This window comes from Bombina bombina, chromosome 7 (genome assembly GCF_027579735.1).
Source record: "Bombina bombina isolate aBomBom1 chromosome 7, aBomBom1.pri, whole genome shotgun sequence".
Taxonomy (NCBI): domain Eukaryota; kingdom Metazoa; phylum Chordata; class Amphibia; order Anura; family Bombinatoridae; genus Bombina; species Bombina bombina.
Genome location: NC_069505.1, coordinates 12671127 through 12693491, shown reverse-complemented (window position 1 = coordinate 12693491; position 22365 = coordinate 12671127). Strand labels below are relative to the sequence as shown.

Genomic DNA, 22365 nt, shown 5'->3' with positions numbered 1-22365 from the left:
TCTTGGAAGACGCATCCGCTGACCAAGATTTTAACCAAAGCGCTCTGCGCGCCACAATAGCAAACCCAGAATTTTTCGCCGCTAACCTAGCCAATTGCAAGGTGGCGTCTAGGGTGAAAGAATTAGCCAATTTAAGAGCACGAATTCTGTCCATAATCTCCTCATAAGAAGAAGAATTACTAATAATCGCCTTTTCTAGCTCATCGAACCAGAAACACGCGGCTGTAGTGACAGGGACAATGCATGCAATTGGTTGTAGAAGGTAACCTTGCTGAACAAACATCTTTTTTAGCAAACCTTCTAATTTTTTATCCATAGGATCTTGGAAAGCACAACTATCTTCTATGGGTATAGTGGTGCGCTTGTTTAGAGTAGAAACCGCCCCCTCGACCTTGGGGACTGTCTGCCATAAGTCCTTTCTAGGGTCGACTATAGGAAACAATTTTTTAAATATGGGGGGAGGTACGAAAGGTATACCGGGCCTGTCCCATTCTTTATTAACAATGTACGCCACCCGCTTGGGTATAGGAAAAGCTTCGGGGGGCCCCGGGGCCTCTAGGAACTTGTCCATTTTACATAGTGTTTCTGGAATGACCAGATACTCACAATCATCCAAATTGGATAACACCTCCTTAAGCAGAGCGCGGAGATGTTCCGACTTAAATTTAAAAGTAATCACCTCAGGTTCAGCTTGTTGAGAAATTTTTCCTGAATCTGAAATTTCTCCCTCAGACAAAACCTCCCTGGCCCCCTCAGACTGGTGTAGGGGCCCTTCAGAAACAATATCATCAGCGTCCTCATGCTCTTCAGTATTTTCTAAAACCGAGCAGTCGCGCTTTCGCTGATAAGTGGGCATATTGGCTAAAATGTTTTTGATAGAATTATCCATTACAGCCGTTAATTGTTGCATAGTAAGGAGTATTGGCGCGCTAGATGTACTAGGGGCCTCCTGTATGGGCAAGACTGGTGTAGACGAAGGAGGGGATGATGCAGTACCATGCTTACTCCCCTCACTTGAGGAATCATCTTGGGCATCATTTTTACTAAATTTTTTATGACATAAATCACATCTATTTAAATGAGAAGGAACCTTGGCTTCCCCACAGTCAGAACACAATCTATCTGGTAGTTCAGACATGTTAAACAGGCATAAACTTGATAACAAAGCACAAAAAACGTTTTAAAATAAAACCGTTACTGTCACTTTAAATTTTAAACTGAACACACTTTATTACTGCAATTGCGAAAAAGTATGAAGGAATTGTTCAAAATTCACCAAAATTTCACCACAGTGTCTTAAAGCCTTAAAAGTATTGCACACCAAATTTGGAAGCTTTAACCCTTAAAATAACGGAACCGGAGCCGTTTTTATATTTAACCCCTTTACAGTCCCTGGAATCTGCTTTGCTGAGACCCAACCAAGCCCAAAGGGGAATACGATACCAAATGATGCCTTCAGAAAGACTTTTCTATGTATCAGAGCTCCACACACATGCAGCTGCATGTCATGCTGTTCTCAAAAACAAGTGCGCCATACCGGCGCGAAAATGAGGCTCTGACTATGATTAGGGAAAGCCCCTATAGAATAAGGTGTCTAAAACAGTGCCTGCCGATATTATTTTACAAAAAATACCCAGATTAAATGATTCCTCAAGGCTAAATATGTGTAAATATGATCGATTTAGCCCAGAAAATGTCTACAGTCTTAATAAGCCCTTGTGAAGCCCTTATTTACTGTCTGAATAAAAATGGCTTACCGGATCCCATAGGGAAAATGACAGCTTCCAGCATTACATCGTCTTGTTAGAATGTGTCATACCTCAAGCAGCAAAAGACTGCTCACTGTTCCCCCAACTGAAGTTAATTCCTCTCAACAGTCCTGTGTGGAACAGCCATGGATTTTAGTAACGGTTGCTAAAATCATTTTCCTCATACAAACAGAAATCTTCATCTCTTTTCTGTTTCAGAGTAAATAGTACATACCAGCACTATTTTAAAATAACAAACTCTTGATTGAATAATAAAAACTACAGTTAAACACTAAAAAACTCTAAGCCATCTCCGTGGAGATGTTGCCTGTACAACGGCAAAGAGAATGACTGGGGTAGGCGGAGCCTAGGAGGGATCATGTGACCAGCTTTGCTGGGCTCTTTGCCATTTCCTGTTGGGGAAGAGAATATCCCACAAGTAAGGATGACGCCGTGGACCGGACACACCTATGTTGGAGAAAATTGAATTATTCATATGCATTATCCCAAATATGAAACTGACTGTCTGAAAATAAGGAACGTTGAACATCCTGAATCAAGGCAAATAAATGTTTAAACACATATATTTAGAACTTTTATATAAAGTGCCCAACCATAGCTTAGAGTGTCACAGAAAAGAAGACTTACTTACCCCAGGACACTCATCTACATGTAGTAGAAAGCCAAACCAGTACTGAAACGAGAATCAGTAGAGGTAATGGTATATATATAAGAGTATATCGTCGATCTGAAAAGGGAGGTAAGAGATGAATCTCTACGACCGATAACAGAGAACCTATGAAATAGACCCCGTAGAAGGAGATCATTGAATTCAAAAAGGCAATACTCTCTTCACATCCCTCTGACATTCACTGCACGCTGAGAGGAAAACCGGGCTCCAACCTGCTGCGGAGCGCATATCAACGTAGAATCTAGCACAAACTTACTTCACCACCTCCACAGGAGGCAAAGTTTGTAAAAACTGATTTGTGGGTGTGGTGAGGGGTGTATTTATAGGCATTTTAAGGTTTGGGAAACTTTGCCCCTCCTGGTAGGAATGTATATCCCATACGTCACTAGCTCATGGACTCTTGCTAATTACATGAAAGAAAACGCCTCTTTCTTTGTCTGATCTGTAGACAGACGAGAAATGTGGAACCTTCCCCTTGGAGGAGAGTCCTTGAATTCTAGAAGGTATCCCTGGGCTACAATCTCTAATGCCCAAGGATCGTGTACATCTCTTGCCCAGGCCTGAGCGAAGAGAGAGAGAGTCTGCCCCTACTAGATCCGGTCCCGGATCGGGGGCTACCCCTTCATGCTGTCTTGGTGGCAGCTGCAGGCTTTTTGGCCTGTTTAACCTTATTCCAGCCCTGGTAAGGTTTCCAGTTTGCCTTGGGCTGTGAAGCGTTACCCTCTTGCTTTGCAGCCGGAGAGGATAAAGCGGGGGCCGTTCCTGAAATTGCGAAAGGAACAAAAATTAGCTTTGTTCTTTGTTTTAAAGGCTTTGTCCTGAGGGAGAGCATGGCCTTTTCCCCCGGTGATATCTGAAATAATCTCTTTCAATTCAGGCCCGAATAGGGTCTTCCCTTTGAAAGGAATGTTCAAAAGCTTGGATTTAGACGACACATCGGCCGACCAGGACTTTAGCCATAGCGCCCTGCGCGCCAAAATGGCGAAACCTGAATTTTTCGCCGCTAACTTAGCTATTTGGAAAGCGGCGTCAGTGATAAAAGAATTAGCTAGCTTTAGAGCCTTAATTCTATCCATAATTTCCTCATATGAGGTCTCCGTCTGGAGCGAGTCTTCCAGCGCCTCAAACCAGAAAGCAGCTGCAGTAGTTACAGGAATAATGCAGGCAATAGGTTGGAGAAGAAAACCTTGTTGAACAAAAATTTTCTTAAGTAAACCCTCTAATTTTTTATCCATAGGGTCTTTAAAAGCACAACTGTCTTCAATTGGTATGGTTGTGCGTTTAGCTAGTGTAGAAACAGCCCCCTCCACCTTAGGGACCGTCTACCACGAGTCCCTCATGGGGTCAGATATTGGGAACATTTTCTTAAAAACAGGAGGGAGGACAAAAGGGACACCTGGCCTATCTCACTCCCTAGTAACGATATCCGCAATCCTCTTAGGGACCGTAAACGCATCCGTGTAAACAGGGACCTCTAGGTACTTGTCCATTTTACACAATTTCTCTGGGATCACCAAAGGGTCACAGTCATCCAGAGTAGCTAATACCTCCCTAAGTAAAACACGGAGGTGTTCTAGTTTAAATTTAAAAGCCAATTTATCTGAATCTGTCTGGGGAGGAACCCTTCCTGAATCAGAGACTTCTCCCTCAGACATCAAATCCCTCGCTCCCACTTCAGAGCGTTGTGAGGGTATATCGGATACGGCTACCAAAGCGTCAGAACGCTCATAATCTGTTCTTAAAACGGAGCTATCACGCTTTGCAGGTAACACGGGCAGTTTAGATAAGAAGGCTGTAAGAGAATTATCCATGTCTGCCGTTAAGTCTTGTAATGTAAAAGCGTTAGACGCACTAGAGGTACTAGGCGTCGCTTGCGCGGGCGTAACTGGTTGTGACACTTGGGGAGAGGCAGACGGGCTACCCTCGTTACCTTCAGTCTGAGAATCATCTTGGGCCACATTCTTAAGTGCAACAATATGATCTTTAAAGTGTATAGACATATCAGTCAATACAAGTGGGACACATTCTGAGAGGGGGTTCCACCATGTCTTCTAAACACATTGAACAAGGATTTTCCTTAGTGTCAGACATGTTTAACAGACTAGTAGTATACACAAGCAGGCTTGGAAATCACTTTAATCAAATAAAAAACACAATTTGAAAAAAACGTTACTGTGCCTTTAAGAGATAAAAAGAGCACACAATTTTACAAAACGGTGAAAAATGCAGCAATCTTTCTGAAATTTTCACAGTATGTAGCTAAAGCCTTAATAATATTGCACCCCAAGTTACAAAACGATTAACCCCTTAATGCCGAAACCGGAGCAGCCTAAAGCCAACACCTGGTTAAATCACTACAGCACCTTGCCACAGCCTTGCTGTGGCCCTACCTTCCCTTAGGGATCAGGTTTGGGGGAATATAGCTTCTTTTAGGCCCTCAAACATCAGCAGGACCCTCCATGTGAAAAAGCATTAACTTCTCTGCAATTCTAACTGTGCATCTGAGGCAATTAGGCCCCTCCCACTCTACTCCGGAGCTGTGAGGTCTAGTAAATCACTCCTAAGTGACTAAAAAACAACCATGTGGTAATAACCCCAGAAAAAAAAACCCAAAAGGGCTTTCAAAGTGTCCTGCAAAACAATCGATTGCCCTGAATAAGTGTCAACCATTATTAGCCCTATTATGTAAGCGTTCAATTCCATACTAAGTCTGTGAACATAGCTTACCCTCCCCTCATGGGGATATTGTCAGTCTCTTCTAGCATTATCTCAGTCTTGTCTAGAAATAAATGACTGAACATACCTCATTGCAGATCACCCTGCAAACCGTTCCCCCCAACTGAAGTTTTCTGGTACTCCACAGTCCTGTGTGGGAACAGCAGTGGATTTTAGTTACAACATGCTAAAATCATTTTCCTCTCAGCAGAAATCTTCATCACTTTTCTGCTAGAGAGTAAATAGTACAAACCGGTACCATTTAAAATAAACTTTTGATTGAAGATAATAAAACTACAATTCTAACACCACATTCACTTTACAATCCCGAGAGAGACCCTAGTGCTTAGAGCCAGCAAAGAGAATGACTGGGGGGTGGAGCTAGAGGGGGAGCTATATGGACAGCTTGGCTGTGTGCTCTCTTTGCTACTTCCTCTAGGGAATGAGAATATCCCACAAGTAAAGGATGAATCCGTGGACTGGATATACGTTGCAAGAGAAAACAGAATTTATGCTTACCTGATAAATTACTTTCTCTTACCGTGTATCAAGTCCACGGATTCATCCTTACTTGTGGGATATTCTCAATCCCTACAGGAAGTGGCAAAGAGAGCACACAGCAGAGCTGTCCATATAGCTCCCCTCAGGCTCCGCCCCCCCCAGTCATTCGACCGACGGTTAGGAGAAAAAGGAGAAACTATAGGGTGCAGTGGTGACTGTAGTTTACTAAAATAAATTTGAACCTGACAATTGCCAGGGCGGGCCGTGGACTGGATACACCGTAAGAGAAAGTAATTTATCAGGTAAGCATAAATTCTGTTTTCTCTTACATGGTGTATCTAGTCCACGGATTCATCCTTACTTGTGGGATACCAATACCAAAGCTTTAGGACACGGATGAAGGGAGGGAACAAGTCAGGTAACCTAAACGGAAGGCACCACTGTTTGCAAAACCTTTCTCCCAAAAATAGCCTCCGAAGAAAAAGTATCGAATTTGTAAAATTTGGCAAATGTATGCAGTGAAGACCAAGTCGCTGCCTTACAAATCTGTTCAACAGAAGCCTCATTCTTGAAAGCCCATGTGGAAGCCACAGCTCTGGTGGAATGAGCTGTAATTCGTTCGGGAGGCTGCTGTCCAGCAGTCTCATAAGCCAATCGGATGATGCTTTTTAGCCAGAAGTAAAGAGAGATAGCAGTCGCTTTCTGACCTCTCCTCTTACCAGAATAGACAACAAACAAGGACGATATTTGTCTGAAATCTTTAGTTGCTTTTAAATAGAATTTTAAAGCACGAACCACATCAAGATTGTGTAACAGTCGTTCCTTCTTAGAAACTGGATTAGGGCACAGAGAAGGAACAATGATTTCCTGGTTAATATTCTTATTAGAAACCACTTTTGGAAGGAAACCAGGTTTGGTACGCAAAACAACCTTATCTGCATGGAAAACCAGATAGGGTGAATTACACTGCAAAGCAGACAATTCAGAAACTCTTCGAGCAGAAGAAATAGCTACCAAAAACAAAACTTTCCAAGATAATAACTTAATATCTATGGAATGCAAAGGTTCAAACGGAACCCCTTGAAGAACTGAAAGAACTAAATGTAGACTCCATGGAGGAGCCACAGGTCTGTAGACAGGCTTGATTCTAACTAGGGCCTGTGCAAACGCCTGAACGTCTGGTAGAGCTGCCAGACGCTTGTGTAACAGGATAGACAGAGCAGATATCTGTCCTTTTAAGGAACTAGCTGACAAACCTTTCTCCAATCCTTCTTGGAGAAAAGACAATATCCTTGGAATCCTAACCTTAACTCCACGAGTAACCTTTGGATTCGCACCAACAAAGATATTTCCGCCATATCTTATGGTAAATTTTCCTGGTGACAGGCTTTCTAGCCTGGATCAGAGTATCTATAACCGATTCAGAGAACCCACGCTTAGCTAGAATTAAGCGTTCAATCTCCAAGCAGTCAGTTGCAGAGAAACTAGATTTGGATGCTTGAATGGACCTTGAATTAGAAGATCCTGCCTTGATGGCAGTTTCCATGGTGGAGCCGATGACATGCCCACTAGGTCAGCATACCAAGTCCTGCGTGGCCACGCAGGCGCTATCAGAATTACCGAAGCCTTCTCCTGTTTGATTCTGGCTACTAGCCGAGGGAGAAGAGGAAACGGTGGAAAGACATAAGCTAGACTGAATGACCAAGGCGCTACTAAAGCATCTATCAATGCCGCCTTGGGATCCCTGGATCTGGATCCGTAAAGGGGAAGTTTGGTGTTCTGACGGGACGCCATCAGATCCAATTCTGGAATGCCCCATAGCTGGGTTAGCTGAGCAAAGACCTCCGGGTGGAGTTCCCACTCCCCCGGATGGAAAGTCTGACGACTCAGATAATCCGCCTACCAGTTGTCTACTCCTGGGATGTGAATTGCAGATAGATGGCAGGAGTGATTCTCCGCCCATTTGATGATCTTGGTTACTTCCTTCATCGCTAGGGAACTCTTTGTTCCTCCCTGATGATTGATGTACGCTACAGTCGTGATGTTGTCCGACTGAAATCTGATGAATTTGGCCTCCGCTAGTTGAGGCCATGCCTGGAGCGTATTGAATATCGCTCTCAGTTCCAAAATGTTTATCGGGAGAAGAGATTCTTCCCGAGACCATAGACCCTGAGCTTTCAGGGAGTCCCAGACCGCACACCAGCCTAACAGACTGGCATCGGTCGTGACAATGATCCACTCCGATCTACGGAAACTCATTCCCTGAGACAGGTGATCCTGAGACAACCACCAGAGAAGAGAGTCTCTGGTTTTCTGGTCCATTTGTATTTGAGAAGATAAATCTGCATAATCCCCATTCCAATGTTTGAGCATGCACAGTTGCAGTGGTCTTAGATGAATTCGGGCAAAAGGGACTACGTCCATTGCCGCAACCATTAGAACGATTACCTCCATGCACTGAGCCACAGAAGGCCGAGGAATGGAATGAAGAACTCGGCAAGTATTCAAAAGTTTTGACTTCCTGACTTCTGTCAGAAAGATTTTCATTTCTACCGAGTCTATTAGTGTTCCCAGGAAGGGAACCCTTGTGAGCGGGGACAGAGAACTTTTTTCAACGTTCACCTTCCACCCGTGAGACCTTAGAAAGGCCAGAACAATGTCCGTATGAGCCTTTGCTCTGTGAAAAGACGACGCCTGTATTAAGATGTCGTCTAGGTAAGGTGCTACTGCAATGCCCCACGGTCTTAGTACCGATAGAAGGGACCCTAGCACCTTTGTGAAAATTCAGGGAGCGGTGGCCAACCCGAAAGGAAGGGCCACGAACTGGTAATGCGTGTCCAGAAAGGCGAACCTTAGGAACTGATGATGATCTTTGTGGATAGGAATATGTAGGTACGCATCCTTTAGATCCACGGTAGTCATATATTGACCTTCCTGGATCATCGGCAAGATTGTCCGAATAGTTTCCATTTTGAAAGATGGAACTCTGAGGAATTGGCCTGAAAGTTCCTTCCTTTTTGGGAACTACAAACAGGTTTGAGTAAAATCCCAGCCCTTGTTCTGCAATTGGAACTGGGTGTATCACTCCCATCTTTAGAAGATCTTCGACACAGCGTAAGAACGCCTGTTTCTTTGTCTGGTCTGAAGACAAACGAGAAATGTGGAACCTTCCCCTTGGGGGAGAGTCCTTGAATTCTAGAAGATACCCCTGAGCAACGATTTCTAATGCCCAGGGATCTGGAACGTCTCTTGCCCAAGCCTGAGCAAAGAGAGAAAGTCTGCCCCCTACTAGATCCGGTCCCGGATCGGGGGCTACCCCCTTCATGCTGTCTTGGCAGCAGGCGCAGGCTTCTTGGACTGTTTACCCTTATTCCAGCCCTGCAAGGGTTTCCAGGTTGCTTTAGGCTGGGAAGCGTTACCCCTCTTGCTTAGCGGCAGCAGAGGTTGAAGCAGGTCCGCTCCTGAAGTTGCGAAAGGAGCGAAAATTAGCCTTGTTTTTGGTCTTAAACGGTCTATCTTGTGGAAGGGCATGGCCCTTTCCCCCAGTGATATCCGGGATAATTTCTTTCAACTCGGGACCAAAAAGGGTCTTTCCCTTGAAAACATAATTTATGCTTACCTGATAAATTCCTTTCTTCTGTAGTGTGATCAGTCCACGGGTCATCATTACTTCTGGGATATTACTCCTCCCCAACAGGAAGTGCAAGAGGATTCACCCAGCAGAGCTGCATATAGCTCCTCCCCTCTACGTCACTCCCAGTCATTCGACCAAGGACCAACGAGAAAGGAAAAGCCAAGGGTGAAGTGGTGACTGGAGTATAAATTAAAAAATATTTACCTGCCTTAAAAACAGGGCGGGCCGTGGACTGATCACACTACAGAAGAAAGGAATTTATCAGGTAAGCATAAATTATGTTTTCTTCTGTTAAGTGTGATCAGTCCACGGGTCATCATTACTTCTGGGATACCAATACCAAAGCAAAAGTACACGGATGACGGGAGGGATAGGCAGGCTCTTTATACAGAAGGAACCACTGCCTGAAGAACCTTTCTCCCAAAAATAGCCTCCGAAGAAGCAAAAGTGTCAAATTTGTAAAATTTGGAAAAAGTATGAAGCGAAGACCAAGTTGCAGCCTTGCAAATCTGTTCAACAGAGGCCTCATTCTTGAAGGCCCAAGTGGAAGCCACAGCTCTAGTAGAATGAGCTGTAATTCTTTCAGGAGGCTGCTGTCCAGCAGTCTCATAAGCTAAACGAATTATGCTACGAAGCCAAAAAGAAAGAGAGGTAGCGGAAGCTTTTTGACCTCTCCTCTGCCCAGAGTAAATGACAAACAGAGAAGACGTTTGTCGAAATTCCTTAGTTGCCTGTAAGTAAAATTTTAGAGCACGGACTACATCCAGGTTGTGCAGTAGACGTTCCTTCTTTGAAGAAGGATTTGGGCATAAAGAAGGAACAACAATCTCTTGATTGATATTCCTGTTAGTAACTACCTTAGGTAAGAACCCAGGTTTAGTACGCAGGACTACCTTATCCGAATGAAAAATCAAATAAGGAGAATCACAATGTAAGGCTGATAATTCAGAGACTCTTCGAGCCGAGGAAATAGCCATTAAAAATAGAACTTTCCAAGATAACAACTTTATATCAATGGAATGAAGGGGTTCAAACGGAACGCCCTGTAAAACATTAAGAACAAGGTTTAAACTCCATGGTGGAGCAACAGTTTTAAACACAGGCTTAATTCTGGCCAAAGCCTGACAAAAAGCCTGGATGTCAGGAACTTCTGACAGACGTTTGTGTAACAGAATGGACAGAGCTGAGATCTGTCCCTTTAATGAACTAGCAGATAAACCCTTTTCTAAACCTTCTTGTAGAAAAGACAATATCCTAGGAATCCTAACCTTACTCCAAGAGTAACCTTTGGATTCACACCAATATAGGTATTTACGCCATATCTTATGGTAAATCTTTCTGGTAACAGGTTTCCTAGCCTGTATTAAGGTATCAATAACTGACTCAGAAAATCCACGTCTTGATAAAATCAAGCGTTCAATTTCCAAGCAGTCAGCTTCAGAGAAGTTAGATTTTGATGTTTGAAGGGACCCTGTATCAGAAGGTCCTGTTTCAGAGGTAGAGACCAAGGTGGACAGGATGACATGTCCACCAGGTCTGCATACCAAGTCCTGCGTGGCCACGCAGGTGCTATTAGAATCACTGATGCTCTCTCTTGTTTGATTCTGGCAATCAATCGAGGAAGCAACGGGAAGGGTGGAAACACGTAAGCCATCCTGAAGTCCCAAGGTGCTGTCAGAGCATCTATCAGGACTGCTCCTGGATCCCTGGATCTGGACCCGTAACGAGGAAGCTTGGCGTTCTGTCGAGACGCCATGAGATCTATCTCTGGTTTGCCCCAACGTCGAAGTATTTGGGCAAAGACCTCCGGATGAAGTTCCCACTCCCCCGGATGAAAAGTCTGACGACTTAAGAAATCCGCCTCCCAGTTCTCCACTCCCGGGATGTGGATTGCTGACAAGTGGCAAGAGTGAGACTCTGCCCAGCAAATTATCTTTGATACTTCCATCATAGCTAGGGAGCTTCTTGTCCCTCCCTGATGGTTGATGTAAGCTACAGTCGTGATGTTGTCCGACTGAAACCTGATGAACCCCCGAGTTGTCAACTGGGGCCAAGCCAGGAGGGCATTGAGAACTGCTCTCAATTCCAGAATGTTTATTGGCAGGAGACTCTCCTCCTGACTCCATTGTCCCTGAGCCTTCAGAGAATTCCAGACGGCACCCCAACCTAGAAGGCTGGCGTCTGTTGTTACAATTGTCCAGTCTGGTCTGCTGAATGGCATCCCCCTGGACAGATGTGGCCGAGAAAGCCACCATAGAAGAGAATTTCTGGTCTCTTGATCCAGATTCAGAGAAGGGGATAAGTCTGAGTAATCCCCATTCCACTGACTTAGCATGCACAGTTGCAGTGGTCTGAGGTGTAAGCGTGCAAAGGGTACTATGTCCATTGCCGCTACCATTAAGCCGATTACCTCCATGCATTGAGCCACTGACGGGTGTTGAATGGAATGAAGGGTGCGGCAAGCACTTTGAAGTCTTGTTAGCCTGTCCTCTGTCAGGTAAATCTTCATTTCTACAGAATCTATAAGAGTCCCCAGGAAGGGAACTCTTGTGAGTGGAACGAGTGAACTCTTCTTTTCGTTCACCTTCCATCCATGTGACCTTAGAAATGCCAGCACTAACGCTGTATGAGACTTGGCAGTTTGAAAGCTTGAAGCTTGTATCAGAATGTCGTCTAGGTATGGAGCTACCGAGATTCCCCGCGGTCTTAGTACCGCCAGAAGAGCACCCAGAACCTTTGTGAAGATTCTTGGAGCTGTAGCCAATCCGAATGGAAGAGCCACAAACTGGTAATGCCTGTCTAGGAAGGCAAACCTTAGGTACCGATAATGATCTTTGTGAATCGGTATGTGAAGGTAAGCATCTTTTAAATCTACAGTGGTCATGTATTGACCCTCTTGGATCATAGGTAAAATTGTCCGAATAGTCTCCATCTTGAACGATGGAACTCTTAGGAATTTGTTTAGGATCTTTAAGTCCAGGATTGGTCTGAAAGTTCCCTCTTTTTTGGGAACCACAAACAGATTTGAGTAAAACCCCTGTCCCTGTTCCGATCGTGGAACTGGATGGATTACTCCCATTAACAAGAGCTCTTGTACGCAGCGTAGAAACGCCTCTTTCTTTGTCTGGATTGTTGACAATCTTGACAGATGAAATCTCTCTCTTGGAGGAGAGTATTTGAAGTCCAGAAGGTATCCCTGAGATATTATCTCTAGCGCCCAGGGATCCTGAACATCTCTTGCCCAAGCCTGGGCGAAGAGAGAAAGTCTGCCCCCCACTAGATCCGATCCCGGATCGGGGGCCCTCAATTCATGCTGTTTTAGGGGCAGCAGCAGGTTTCCTAGTCTGCTTGCCCTTGTTCCAGGACTGGTTAGGTTTCCAGCCTTGTCTGTAGCGAGCAACAGCTCCTTCCTGTTTTGGTGCAGAGGAAGTTGATGCTGCTCCTGCTTTGAAATTACGAAAGGAACGAAAATTAGACTGTCTAGTCTTGGCTTTGTCCTGAGGCAGGGCATGGCCTTTACCTCCTGTAATGTCAGCGATAATCTCTTTCAACCCGGGCCCGAATAAGGTCTGCCCTTTGAAAGGTATATTAAGCAATTTAGACTTAGAAGTAACATCAGCTGACCAGGATTTTAGCCACAGCGCCCTGCGTGCCTGAATGGCGAATCCTGAATTCTTCGCCGTAAGTTTAGTAAGATGTACTACGGCCTCCGAAATGAATGAATTAGCTAGTTTAAGGACTCTAAGCCTGTCCGTAATGTCGTCCAGAGTAGCTGAACCAATGTTCTCTTCCAGAGACTCAATCCAGAATGCCGCTGCAGCCGTGATCGGCGCAATGCATGCAAGGGGTTGCAATATAAAACCTTGTTGAACAAACATTTTCTTAAGGTAACGCTCTAACTTTTTATCCATTGGATCTGAAAAAGCACAGCTATCCTCCACCGGGATAGTGGTACGCTTAGCTAAGGTAGAAACTGCTCCCTCCACCTTAGGGACCGTTTGCCATAAGTCCCTTGTGGTGGCGTCTATTGGAAACATTTTTCTAAATATCGGAGGGGGTGAGAACGGCACACCGGGTCTATCCCACTCCTTAGTAACAATTTCAGTAAGTCTCTTAGGTATAGGAAAAACCTCAGTACTCATCGGTACCGCAAAATATTTATCCAACCTACACATTTTCTCTGGTATTGCAACTGTGTTACAATCATTCAGAGCCGCTAACACCTCCCCTAGTAATACACAGAGGTTTTCCAGTTTAAATTTAAAATTTGAAATATCTGAATCCAGTCTGTTTGGATCAGAACCGTCACCCACAGAATGAAGTTCTCCGTCCTCATGTTCTGCCACCTGTGACGCAGTGTCTGACATGGCCCTAATATTATCAGCGCACTCTGTTCTCACCCCAGAGTGATCACGCTTACCTCTTAGTTCTGGTAATTTAGCCAAAACCTCAGTCATAACAGTAGCCATATCCTGTAATGTGATTTGTAATGGCCGCCCAGATGTACTCGGCGCTACAATATCACGCACCTCCCTCTGAGCGGGAGATGTAGGTACTGACACGTGAGGCGAGTTAGTCGGCATAACTCTCCCCTCGTCGTTTGGTGAAATTTGTTCAATTTGTACAGATTGACTTTTATTTAAAGTAGCATCAATACAGTTAGTACATAAATTTCTATTGGGCTCCACTTTGGCATTGCAACAAATGACACAGGTGTCATCCTCTGAATCAGACATGTTTAACACACTAGCAAATAAACTTGCAACTTGGAAATACAATTCAATTAGAATAATATTAAAATGTACTGTGCCTTTAAGAAGCACAGAAGATCTATGACAGTTGAAAATTAATAAATTGAAACAGTTATAGCCTCAATCCTTGTAAACAACACAACTTTAGCAAAGGTTTAATCCCATTAGCAAAGATAACAAATTCTGAAAGCAGGAAACAAATTACAGAATAAACGTTTTTTATCTCAGTCAAACTATAATTCTCACAGCTCTGCTGAGAGAAATTACCTCCCTCAAAATAAGTTTGAAGACCCCTGAGCTCTGTAGAGATGAACCGGATCATGCAGGGAATACAATGAGTTGCTGACTGAAATATTTGATGCATAGAAAAAGCGCCAAAAAACGGCCCCTCCCCCTCACACACAGCAGTGAGGGAGAACAGAAACTGTCAGAAAAACAGATTAAGCAACTGCCAAGTGGAAAAATAGTGCCCAAACATTTATTCACACAGTACCTCAGCAAATGAAAACGATTTTACATTCCAGCAAAAACGTTAAACATAATCTCTAGTTATTAAACAGCTTTATGTATTTCTTACAGTGTAATTCTAGTGAAGTACCATTCCCCAGAATACTGAAGTGTAAAGTATACATACATGACATTATATCGGTATGGCAGGATTTTCTCATCAATTCCATTGTCAGAAAATAAAAACTGCTACATACCTCTATGCAGATTCATCTGCCCGCTGTCCCCTGATCTGAAGTTTACCTCACTCCTCAGATGGCCGAGAACAGCAATATGATCTTAACTACTCCGGCTAAAATCATAGCAAAACTCTGGTAGATTCTTCTTCAAACTCTGCCAGAGAGGTAATAACACACTCCGGTGCTATTTTAAAATAACAAACTTTTGATTGAAGATATAAAACTAAGTATAATCACCATAGTCCTCTCACACATCCTATCTAGTCGTTGGGTGCAAGAGAATGACTGGGAGTGACGTAGAGGGGAGGAGCTATATGCAGCTCTGCTGGGTGAATCCTCTTGCACTTCCTGTTGGGGAGGAGTAATATCCCAGAAGTAATGATGACCCGTGGACTGATCACACTTAACAGAAGAAAGGAATGTTTAGGAATTTTGTTTTGGACGACACGTCAGCCGACCATGACTTGAGCCAAAGCGCTCTTCGCGCCATAATGGCAAAACCTGAATTTTTCGCCGCTAACTTAGCTAATTGGAAAGCGGCATCAGTGATAAAAGAATTAGCCAGCTTTAAAGCGTGAATTCTATCCATGACTTTGTCATATGAAGTCTCCCTCTGGAGTGACTCCTCCAGCGCCTCAAACCAAAAAGCCGCTGCAGTAGTTACAGGAATAATGCAGGCAATTGGCTGGAGTAGGAAACCTTGCTGAACAAACATTTTCTTCAGCAAACCTTCCAATTTTTTATCCATAGGATCTTTGAAAGCACAAATGTCCTCTATTGGTATAGTTGTACGCTTAGCAAGCGTTGAAACAGCTCCCTCTACCTTAGGGACCGTCTGCCACGCGTCCCGCCTGGGGTCGTTTATGGGGAACATTTTCTTAAAGATAGGGGGGGGGGAACCAAAGGGTACACCTGGTCTCTCCCACTCCCTAGTCACAATATCCGCCACCCTCTTTGGGATCGGAAACGCCTCAGTGTGTACAGGGACCTCTAAAAACCTGTCCATTTTACACAATTTTTCTGGGACCACCATGGGGTCACAATCATCCAGCGTAGCTAAAACCTCCTTAAGCAGGACGCGGAGGTGTTCCAGCTTAAATTTAAACGCTAAGGAATCTGACTCTGCCCGCTGAGAAACTTTTCCTGTGTCAGAAATTTCTCCCTTAGACAAACCATCCCTCACTGCCACTTCAGAGTGTTGTGAGGGTACTACAGATAAATTATCCAAAGCTTCTGATTGCTCATCCTCTGTATTTAAAACGGAGCTATCGTGCTTTCTAGGAAAAACTGGCAGTTTGGATAAAAATGCTGCAAGGGAATTATCCATTACTGCTGCTAATTGTTGTAAAGTAATAGGGGCCAATGCGCTAGAGGTACTAGGCATCGCTTGCGCTGGCTTAACTGGTGTCGACACATGGGGAGAGGAAGGACTATCCTTGTTACCTTCCGTTAAAAAATCATCTTGGGCTACATTTTTAAGTGTCACTGCATGGTCTTTAAAATGCTTAGATGCTTTAGCACACTTTAAAAACAAATGCAATGGGGGTACCGCCATGGCTTTTAAACACAAAGAACAGGGTCTATCTGAAGGCTCAGACATGTTTGACAGACTTAGACAGCACTACAATACAGTAAAAAACACTTTTTGAAAAAAAAGTTACTGTGTCTTTAAATAATAAAAAGCACACACTTTTTTACCAAATCACCAAAAAACATCTGATCTTGATGAAATGTTCACCACATGATCCTAATGCTTTGAAATGATTACACACAAATTTTCAAATCAATTAACCCCTTATTGCCCAAACCGGAGCTAAATGAAGCAGGCTACCGGTTTAAAACACTACAGCACAGTGCCACAGTCTCTGCTGTGGCTTTACCTTCCTTAGGGATTATTTGTAGACGAAAATAAGCCTCCCTGGAGTCCTCCCTGCAATCTCTGGACTCTACACGTGAAGCTGCATGAAGCTGTCTTGTAAAACAACTGCGCAACTGAGGCGTGAAAATGAGGCCCCCTCCCTCTTCATTCCGGAGTTATGGGGCCTTCCTGAGACAGATTAGGTGTCTTACAATATGCCAGGCGTATTAAAAACCCCAAAAGTAATCGATTTAGCCCATAACAGTGTCCACCAGTATTTAAGCCCTTAACCTAAGCCATCCTTCTATACTGAGTCTCAGAAAATGGCTTACCTTCCCCCATGGGGATTTCTGTCAGTCTTCTAGCATTACCAGGTCTTGTTAGAAAAAAAAATGACTTAGCATACCTGAAGCAGTTAAGCCTGCAAACTGTTCCCCCCAACTGAAGTTCTCCGGTACTCAACAGTCCTGTGTGGGAACAGCAATGGATTTTAGTTACAACATGCTAAAATCTTTTTCCTCTCAGCAGAAATCTTCATCACTTTCTGCCTCAGAGTAAATAGTACAAACCGGCACTATTTTAAAATAACAAACTCTTGATTGAAGAAATAAAAACTACAAATCTAACACCACAAACTCTTTACCCTCCCGTGGAGATGCTACTTGTTAGAGCGGCAAAGAGAATGACTGGGGGGGCGGAGCCTGAGGGGGTGCTATATGGACAGCTCTGCTGTGTGCTCTCTTTGCCACTTCCTGTAGGGATTTAGAATATCCCACAAGTAAGGATGAATCCGTGGACTGGATACACCATGTAAGAGAAATACAATTTAGGAACAGTGTCCTCTTATGCTAGTAGAGCTCAAAATTTATAAAAACTCACACTCTGCTTTAATTGAATTAGAGTTAATTGGGGCATAAGGTCGACGGGCAGCTCTTCGAGGCTGTAAAATATCTCTGCACATACGCCGTGCGATACGGGTCAGTTTGGTCGTCTGTAGGAGGAAGGTCTGCCTGTTCTTAGCCAGCAGTTTAGCTCGGTTGGCACTAGTGGTGTATGAAGACAAATTATGAGGATCTGGGCGGGACTGGTGTCCACGGGAATGTGGCTCCTGTAGACAGAGAAACCAAATGATATGAAAACCAAATGGGGCAGCAACTGGTGGACAGGTTAATGATTCTGTGCACACTTACCCCTACGTTACGTGCTGCACCCTCTAATTGTGTTGGAGTTTTTAGTCCACCATATTTTTTCCAATAGATCCAACAAGAGGCGCACAAGCGACACTGCATATTAGGTGGCCCCCAAGCATACCACTGAGCAGAGACTGTGGCTGCAGACAACAAGAATAAAAGTGCATTAGAGACTAGGAAAATAGGTTTAAAAGCAAACACGGAAAAAAAATGAAAAAAAAATGTGTAAGAAATCAGGAGTCATAGAAGCCAGCAAAATATTCTGACATCAGTTGAGAGCTAGTTAGTCCATCTAGTCTGTTCATATTTCCGTCTAAACTATCAGCCTAAAGAGCCATAAAACATTTAGAGTTATGTGCATATAATAAAAGGGTCAACTGAGGTGAAACTGTGTGAGGAGAAAAAAAAAAAAAGCTTATAAAGTAGTATTTTAATACAATTTCCAAAAATCTTGCAAAATTACTTAAACTTTAGTTTTGCAAGTGTAGCCTGCTCCACACCCCCTTATCAGAGTCCTACTCTAAACCTTGTGGTATCGTATAAAGTGTGCACGTGAGGATAATAACTTATGCAAGCAAGGGGGGGGGGGGGGTTGAGGAGGGACAGCAGGTATTGCTATTGTTTGTTGCTAAGAGGTTTGCTCATTTCATTGGGGATAATGTCACATGCATTGTGAAAGCTTCAGTATTATACTGAGCCCTTCTTTAGTCAGGTGTCATGTGATTCTGCCCCCTACCGTGCACGAGTACATTCTGCATATATGGAAATGCCCAGGGGGGAGCTTGCTACAAACAAAACTATGCCTGAATTAAAGGGGTTAATGGGGGGTAAAACAGAAACCGTTTTGCAGGTAAGCTTTGGCTGCATTATATATTTAGAAACTTATGTTAGTTCCTACTATGTTATGTCCCTTTAAGTGGTTCTCAGTATATCCTTACCCCAGGCATTCTTCTATTCCCTAACAGTTTTTCACCTTAGCACCTCCCCTAGAAGGGTGTTCCATAAATCTACTACCCTTACTGTAAAATAAGTACTTCTGCAAATTACTCCAGAGCCAACTAACATCCAATGTGAGATTATGACCCCTTGCTCTGACAAATGTTCTTAGCGTAATTAAATTCCTTAATATACATAAAGGTTTCTATCATTTCCCATCTCTCCCTTATCCCTTCTAAGCTGTACATATTTAAGATCAAGTCATCTTTCTTTGTAAATTTTGTTTATATCCTTCAAGAGATATGGTCAACAGAACTGTAAACAATACACAAGCTGAGCCTTGACTAGTGATCTGTAAAATTACATAAAAACCTAACTGCTCCTGCTGCTAATACCTCTTCCTATACACCCAGCACCTACTGACCTTACCTGCTGCTAATACCTCTTCCTATACACCCAGCACCTACTGACCTTACCTGCTGCTAATACCTCTTCCTATACACCCAGCACCTACTGACCTTACCTGCTGCTAATACCTCTTCCTATACACCCAGCACCTACTGACCTTACCTGCTGCTAATACCTCTTCCTATACATCCAGCACCTACTGACCTTACCTGCTGCTAATACCTCTTCCTATACACCCAGCACCTACTGACCTTACCTGCTGCTAATACCTCTTCCTATACACCCAGCACCTACTGACCTTACCTGCTGCTAATACCTCTTCCTATACACCCAGCACCTACTGACCTTACCTGCTGCTAATACCTCTTCCTATACACCCAGCACCTACTGACCTTACCTGCTGCTAATACCTCTTCCTATACACCCAGCACCTACTGACCTTACCTACTGCTAATACCTCTTCCTTTGCACCCAGCACCTACTGACCTTACCTACTGCTAATTCCTCTTCCTATACACCCAGCACCTACTGACCTTACCTGCTGCTAATATCTCTTCCTATACACCCAGCACCTACTGACCTTACCTGCTGCTAATACCTCTTCCTATACACCCAGCACCTACTGACCTTACCTGCTGCTAATACCTCTTCCTATACACCCAGCACCTACTGACCTTACCTTCTGCTAATACCTCTTCCTATACACCCAGCATCCTACTGACCTTACCTGCTGCTAATACCTCTTCCTATACACCCAGCACCTACTGACCTTACCTGCTGCTAATACCTCTTCCTATACACCCAGCACCTACTGACCTTACCTGCTGCTAATACCTCTTCCTATACACCCAGCACCTACTGACCTTACCTGCTGCTAATATCTCTTCATATACACCCAGCACCTACTGACCTTATCTGCTGCTAATACCTCTTCCTATACACCCAGCACCTACTGACCTTACCTGCTGCTAATACCTCTTCCTATACACCCAGCACCTACAGACCTTACCTGCTGCTAATACCTCTTCCTATACACCCAGCACCTACTGACCTTATCTGCTGCTAATACCTCTTCCTATACACCCAGCACCTACTGACCTTACCTGCTGCTAATATCTCTTCCTATACACCCAGCACCTACTGACCTTACCTGCTGCTAATGCCTCTTCCTATACACCCAGCACCTACTGACCTTACCTGCTGCTAATATCTCTTCCTATACACCCAGCACCTACTGACCTCACATGCTGCTAATACCTCTTCCTATACACCCAGCACCTACTGACCTTACCTGCTGCTAATACCTCTTCCTATACACCCAGCACCTACTGACCTTACCTGCTGCTAATACCTCTTCCTATACCCCCCGCACCTACTGAACTTACCTGCTGCTAATACCTCTTCCTATACACCCAGCACCTACTGACCTTACCTGCTGCTAATACCTCTTCCTATACACCCAGCACCTACTGACCTTACCTGCTGCTAATACCTCTTCCTATGCACCCAGCACCTACTGACCTTACCTGCTGCTAATACCTCTTCGTATGCACCCAGCACCTACTGACCTTACCTGCTGCTAATACCTCTTCCTATACACCCAGCACCTACTGACCTTACCTGCTGCTAATACCTCTTCGTATGCACCCAGCACCTACTGACCTTACCTGCTGCTAATACCTCTTCCTATACACCCAGCACCTACTGACCTTACCTGCTGCTAATATCTCTTCCTATACACCCAGCACCTACAGACCTTACCTGCTGCCAATACCTCCTCCTATACACCCAGCACCTACTGACCTTACCTGCTGCTAATACCTCTTCCTATACACCCAGCACCTACTGACCTTACCTGCTGCTAATACCTCTTCCTATGCACCCAGCACCTACTGACCTTACCTGCTGCTAATACCTCTTCCTATACACCCAGCACCTACTGACCTTACCTGCTGCTAATATCTCTTCCTATACACCCAGCACCTACAGACCTTACCTGCTGCCAATACCTCTTCCTATACACCCAGCACCTACTGACCTTACCTGCTGCTAATACCTCCTCCTATACACCCAGCACCTACTGACCTTACCTGCTGCTAATACCTCTTCCTATACACCCAGCACCTACTGACCTTACCTGCTGCTAATATCTCTTCCTATACACCCAGCGCCTACTGACCTTACCTGCTGCTAATACCTCTTCCTATACACCCAGCACCTACTGACCTTACCTGCTGCTAATACCTCCTCCTATACACCCAGCACCTACTGACCTTACCTGCTGCTAATACCTCTTCCTATACACCCAGCACCTACTGACCTTACCTGCTGCTAATATCTCTTCCTATACACCCAGCGCCTACTGACCTTACCTGCTGCTAATACCTCTTCCTATACACCCAGCGCCTACTGACCTTACCTGCTGCTAATATCTCTTCCTATACACCCAGCACCTACTGACCTTAACTGCTGCTAATAACTCTTCCTATACACCCAGCACCTACTGACCATACCTGCTGCTAATAACTCTTCCTATACACCCAGCACCTGCTGACCTTACCTGCTGCTAATAACTCTTCCTATACTCCCAGCAGCTACTGACCTTACCTGCTGCTAATTCCTCTTCCTATACACCCAGCACCTACTGACCTTACCTGCTGCTAATACCTCTTCCTATACACCTAGCACCTACTGACCTTACCTGTTACTAATACCTCTTCCTATACCCCCAGCACCTACTGACCTTACCTGCTGCTATTATATCTTCCTATACACCCAGCACCTACTGACCTTATCTGCTGCTAATTCCTCTTCCTATACACCCAGCACCTACTGACCTTACCTGCTGCTAATACCTCTTCCTATACACCCAGCACCTACTGACCTTACCTGCTGCTAATACCTCTTCCTATACACCCAGCACCTACTGACCTTACCTACTGCTAATACCTCTTCCTATACACCCAGCACCTACTGACCTTACCTGGTGCTAATACCTCTTCCTATACACCCAGCACCTACTGACCTTACCTGCTGCTAATACCTCTTCCTATACACCCAGCACCTACTGACCTTACCTACTGCTAATACCTCTTCCTATACACCCAGCACCTACTGACCTTACCTGCTGCTTATACCTCTCCCTATACACCCAGCACCTACTGACCATACCTGCTGCTAATATCTCTTCCTATACACCCAGCACCTACTGACCTCACCTGCTTCTAATATCTCTTCCTATACACCC

General features: G+C 44.4%; 1 protein-coding gene across 1 annotated transcript in view; it reads right to left on the bottom strand.

The window, feature by feature from the left end:
* Positions 1-17434: 17434 nt before the first annotated feature.
* MTA2 (metastasis associated 1 family member 2) overlaps positions 17435-22365 on the bottom strand; it is a gene marked incomplete in the record, with an annotated part of 127897 nt that continues 122966 nt past the window's right edge. The window contains 2 exon segments of the mRNA XM_053688834.1: positions 17435-17692; positions 17775-17914. Coding sequence (XP_053544809.1) covers positions 17450-17692; positions 17775-17914 — 383 coding nt within the window.